Source organism: Polyodon spathula, chromosome 13, assembly GCF_017654505.1.
Source record: "Polyodon spathula isolate WHYD16114869_AA chromosome 13, ASM1765450v1, whole genome shotgun sequence".
Taxonomy (NCBI): domain Eukaryota; kingdom Metazoa; phylum Chordata; class Actinopteri; order Acipenseriformes; family Polyodontidae; genus Polyodon; species Polyodon spathula.
The window spans coordinates 29,173,034-29,178,485 of NC_054546.1; the positions used below are offsets into that span (position 1 = coordinate 29,173,034).

At 37.6% G+C, this 5,452-nt stretch overlaps 1 protein-coding gene across 1 annotated transcript; it reads right to left on the reverse strand.

Moving 5' to 3' along the window:
* Positions 1-431: 431 nt before the first annotated feature.
* Positions 432-4,618, reverse strand: LOC121325375 (killer cell lectin-like receptor subfamily F member 1). The gene is made up of 6 exons (XM_041267822.1): positions 4,353-4,618; positions 2,545-2,643; positions 1,907-2,071; positions 1,368-1,522; positions 919-1,031; positions 432-652 (listed from the first exon to the last, which is right to left on the reverse strand). The coding sequence occupies exons 1-6, from the start codon at positions 4,447-4,449 to the stop codon at positions 526-528; spliced, it is 756 nt and encodes a 251-aa protein (XP_041123756.1). The 5' UTR covers positions 4,450-4,618; the 3' UTR covers positions 432-525.
* Between the last annotated feature and the right edge of the window lie 834 nt (positions 4,619-5,452).

The following is a 5,452-nucleotide window of genomic DNA, read 5'->3' on the forward strand; positions in this document are numbered from 1 at the left end:
CCCATTAATGGAAAGGCACTATATCGATATATCACACCTGTGTGGTATGAACCTATATCTTGGACTGTGTCAATCTTTATATTAGATTTAAATACTGATTAGATGAATATATCTATACTATATATATTATCTATATCTATATATATATATTATATATATATATATATATATGCGTATACGTAAATACATTTGTAAAAATGGTATCATATGCAAATGCAACAAACAAATCACTGTAAACAACCTCCACAGTCCCTTGCAGTTTCAATCAGTTTGATTTGTTATTGTTTACACAGTGTGTGCAATATACATTGGCAGTTAAAAATAAAATATGGTACACTGCATTCGAAAATTTTATTGAATACGACATGTACAGTATGCCACGCTCTACACATTAGAGGTAGATTTAAAAAAAAAAAAAAAAACTCCTAAAATAAGCATAGAAATCCAATCACACAGTTGCTTCAGTTTTACTGCTCTGCAATGAGGTCTTCTTTGTTCAAATGAAGAAAGCGTCTGTGGATCCCCTCAAAAGCGCACAGCCTCCCATTCACAGATCCATCGCATAAGTGGGCGACATAATTCTGAATATACTGAATCATTTTTCAAACATGCACAATGCTGGTCTTGGTTTGGTGTATCGTGAAATGCAATCCTACCAGAAGCAATGAAAGCAACATTAGCACAGCTAGTTTGGATATCAGACTGTGAATGTTAAAATCAGCAGGCAATGTTTTTAAATTGACAAATTCCAAAAACATAATTCATCGTAGTTCCTGTGAATAAAAGCTGCCAGACACCAGAGGCAAAAATAAAGTTTCTATTAGTTTTTGGCATTGCTGCTCTGATTTGCTTGTCACATCATGTCCAGTGTGTGGCGCCCTTAATTCAAAACATAAAGAACTGAGATGGGAGACATACTTGTTCTGATCATGCTGCGTGTTATCAACCCAATGCCATTGCCCATCGCTCCACTTTCTACTCAGTCCAATCCAGTAATAGTAACCACCTGTTGAAACACGCTGCATAGTCTTCTGTGGAGTGAGACAGACAAGAACTTGTATGTATATATATATATATATATATATATATATATATATATATATATATATATATATATATATATATATATATATATATATACACTGTATATTGGACAGTGTCCAGGTTAGTAGCACTGCACCAGACAGACATAGTCACTGATCTTTCAAACAGCCAATGGACAACAAGCAGAGCATTCCATTGGTTAGACCAGGTATAGGTAACTGGAAGTACTGATCTTGCCCACTCCTAGGACAGAGAACATGTTGACTGTTTTACAGGCTGATATTACAAGTGTCTGTATTTACAAGGATACCTGTAGCCCTTACCAGTTCCTCCTTGTCCTCAATCACAGCAAGGTGAGCCCCGAGTTTGGAACAGGACTCGTTAGCAGCGTTCCAAGAATTATATTGTGTGGAAATAAAGTAACAGCTTCCATTATATCCCTTCTTCCACCCCTGTGGACAAAGTTCACACGGCTCTGCTGCAAATAAAGACACATGCCTCTCCAGTTTTTTTAAGGAATAATTAAGAACTCAGACTGTTTCTGTTCCATTCTTTAAGAAGTTATATTTGACTTGGTTAAATTATATATTTATGCTCCCCTATAAGAGATTTTGGGAAGATGACACAATACAAAAATAATTGTGGTGGCTAAGCCAATATATTTTGTATTAATTTGCCCCTTACTAGCCATATCCTTGTTACTGTACCTAGATCCAACATATAACATGTGAATTGGATGTTTAACACAGTACCACTGCACTTGAGGGACATTCATTAAAACTTGAAGAGTGAAGATGATATATTCAGGGATATCAAGTCATATATATGTTTTAGGAATACCAACATATTAAATGAGAGTTACCTTCCTTCCCAGTGTTAGGATCCATACAGAATATCTTGCTGAGTCTCTTTGTATACTTGCAGAGGTCACTGGTACACTGCTGGAGTGATTTGCTGACATTTTTTTTATTCTCCTGACCAGGCAGATTGATTGACTCAGGGTTGCTGTGAGAATGACACAGCAGAACTGAAAAACAAAAAGTATTTGATTCACCAATCAGGAAGCTGTTTGAGGGACTAATTAAGGTAGAATGTTTAGAAAAAATCAGAAAAGCTAAATATTATTGAAAAGGTCAATAAATCTGTCATTTAAAGATCTAAATGGGGCGCACCTGTTCTGCACTCTATGACCAGAAGGTTTTGTCCTTGTGAAAGTTGTTCCTATTAATGGGAGCAGGAAACGTTGCATGGCAACAAGTTTAAAATGGCGTGTTTTACAAGATTTGAGAACTTCCTATAGCTGCAAGTTCAACAGCTGAAGGGGAGCAGAGCTGAGTCTTCTAGACAAGCTCCTCGTTTTAAATGATGCACGACTGCATCACATTATCAGACAACCATTAAAGTGAGCTATTACATAGACAACAATCAATAATGCTATCCCAGTTAACTCCACTTATCTTATACAATATAACAAACAATAATGTATAAAACAGTTCTTACGTGCTATCCCCATGCCGATGACTGCCACCAGTAAGAGACACACCACAGCTCCCAGAGCAAAGATGACACTGGAATGAGAACGGGACTGGACTGGTGGAGCTGGGGGGGGGGGGGGGAGACAGATATCACTGACTATGCACACAAACAGCAGATGTTAGGCTGTTATGGCATTCAATGTGGCAGCACCCACATCTTCACATGCTCTACATAGAAAAACATGAGCAATCCATTCCACAAGTGCAGTGGAACCTCAATTATTATGAATTTACTGTCAGTGCAAAATGTCTGGGTGAAAGAGGAATTCTTCATCTCAACACTAAAAATGTGTTTGAGCAACACTGAAAGACTGCCAAGATTGATACCAGCATACAAATAACTCAAGTTCATTAATATACTACTACAGTCAGCTTCGAGATTTAATGGAAGAACTTAAAAAAACTAGTGGTGCATAGAGGGCAATGTGACACCAAGACATATAAAAGCACCCTGCAAGAACTCCTATGCAGTTTGAAGACAAACCCCCATCTCTCTAGATCACATTACCTCTTTGATTTGTAAAGAAAAACTAATTTGGAATGGTCCTGGTCAGTACTTTATATTTACTTCAGAACTCCAAAAGTTCAATTGGATTGTGTGATCTCCTGAGATCTCAGAAAGAAACTAAACGTAGTGGCATCAGGACAGGCTTTGGAGTACTTCCCAAGGATTTTGGGTAGGTCCCCCCATAAGCCTTCACCCTTCTCTCTCAGCTACCCTGCATCATCCCCACCTGGTATTTCTGTATAGACAGAAAGACCAGGAAGTATGAGAGAAAGAGAAGGGAAGTGGTAATGCAAAGTCACCAAAACACAGACAACTAATAATGAACAGAGCCCCAAATTTGTAATCTTCTTAACCTGACTGCCAGGGTAATAGAACATTAGTACAAAGAAACAAATATGTATAGTAAATCTAAGAAATGCAGTGTGTCCCAGAAGAATGAGTACACTAACACCATCCAGTGTAACTGCAGCATTAATTTAGGAAAACTTAGTTTTTGCCACATGCCACTGCTGTGACCTTGTACTAAAGGTAAAAGATGGTATTCATTGGATGTTTGTTGAAGGACAATTGTTGCATTTAATGAAATCACCTGTGTTCATACACTGTACATACTGTATGCAAGACACTATAGAACATTGTATTGTATTGGAAACAACCCTTATGATGCCTAAATATAACCAATAGACACATATAGAAAACATTTTTCATAATCTTATAACTATTAGAAAGGATTTTTATAGAATCCTCAGCTTATTGTTCAAAACTCTAATACCAGTTCCAAAGATCTGTGGGAGGTCTAATGATACAATTTGGAGAACATTTGTACTAAAGTCTAGTCGATGATCTCCATGTACTGTTGATGTTCTTGTTCACCATGTAGATCTAGACAGACAAGATCCTATAAATGAAATGCCAAAAAAAATGAAGCAGAAGTTGGAACTGACAGCCGGAAGAGTATCATAGCAATGAGGGGTCAGTGAATGTTAAAATAGACTTGTTTTAGGAAAGTGAACTTCTCAATTTATAAGGAGCACTTTATATGAGAGCTCTGCAAACGACAGCACACCTCAATCCTGATCTGAACAACTTGTGTCTGCCATTCAGTCCTGGGCCTCTCTCAACCAGAGGCTGGCACTACCTGTACAATACCACCCTTTGATAAACTCTGACTATCCTCAACAAGCTCAATATCTTGCTGTTCTTCTGTATGGTCTTGCCAACTACCATGCAGAAGTCTCTGTTAAAAGATGCACAGAACTACTTACCCCCCTGTCTTGTTCTCCTGCCCTGGGTCTGGTTTACTGTGGAGTAGACATCCTCCGAGGGCTTCTGCAGCCCAATGTAAATGCTGTCCATCTCCATAGCTAGTGCTGTAGATAATTGAGCTAAAGAGGAAGTTCTGTTATACTGTAGAGAGCTGGCTAACGGTCTGGGCAGGGCTACAGGGACTGTGCTTTCACACTAGAGTCTGTGTGGTGCTATGTTACCATCTCCTAGTTAGAGCTGTCAGAGCTGAAGCTCTGACTATGATTTAAATGAAGATTTTGCAGGAGAGAGAAGTTCAGTCCTCATGTCTGACCAGGCCAGCTCTGCGTCTTTAAATATGGATACAATATTTGCACCATTATCAGAATATTTAATCGATTTATAAATAAATGTCATGACACTAAAAGTGGATTTGCACAGCGTTTCAGTTTTTATTTCCCAATTAAACAGCTGTAAACACTTACTGGTATTTTTTTAATTTTTTTTTACTACTCAGTAAAGCTTATGGAAAAACATTTGTCTTAAAAATTTACATTACTGTATAAATGGCCATTTTCGAACACTGAAATAGTAAACAGAATTATTGTAACAAAGAATTTCTAGAATAGTATTCCATAAACACAGTAGGATAAATATCAGGTTACAAAATAGACCTTTATTATTTTGTTCACTGCAAAGAAAAAATTTCAGTGACTATAGTGAACAGATGATTGTGTCTGTAATTATCCTCCACTACCTAGGCGGCAGTAGCAGCTGTAAACATTATGTAACTACAATTGTTTTTATTTGTCTCTCTATTTTTTAGAACTCCTTTGTTGTTCTTTCAGATTTGTAGCTGCTCCAACGGCGTAGGTACCTGTGTGACCCATCTGCTAGGGTCATGCAGACGCTTGTCAAGAACATATTTCATTGCAGACCTGTGCAAGTCTGCGCAGATCTGCAAGAATCTGCGTGACTAGAGCACCACCTATCTTTCTAATATCTGAGCAGATCAGACCAGACCCTGTTGAGCTTGAAGAAAAGATGCAACTAGTTTGACATATGTACCCTTGTTAAATAAACATTCAGTCTATTTTTTTTTATTTTATTTAATTTTGTT

What these genes read in the sequence shown, in the direction of transcription:
- LOC121325375 (XM_041267822.1), bottom strand. Translation starts at nt 4,449, where the DNA reads ATGGAGATGGACAGCATTTACATTGGGCTGCAGAAGCCCTCGGAGGAT. An exon ending in CATCGGCATGGGGATAGCAC is followed by an intron (nt 2,072 to 2,544) that starts GTAAGAACTGTT and finishes TTTGTTTTTCAG; the next exon opens with TTCTGCTGTGTCATTCTCAC. An exon ending in ACGCAGCATGATCAGAACAA is followed by an intron (nt 653 to 918) that starts GTATGTCTCCCA and finishes TGCTTCTGGTAG; the next exon opens with GATTGCATTTCACGATACAC.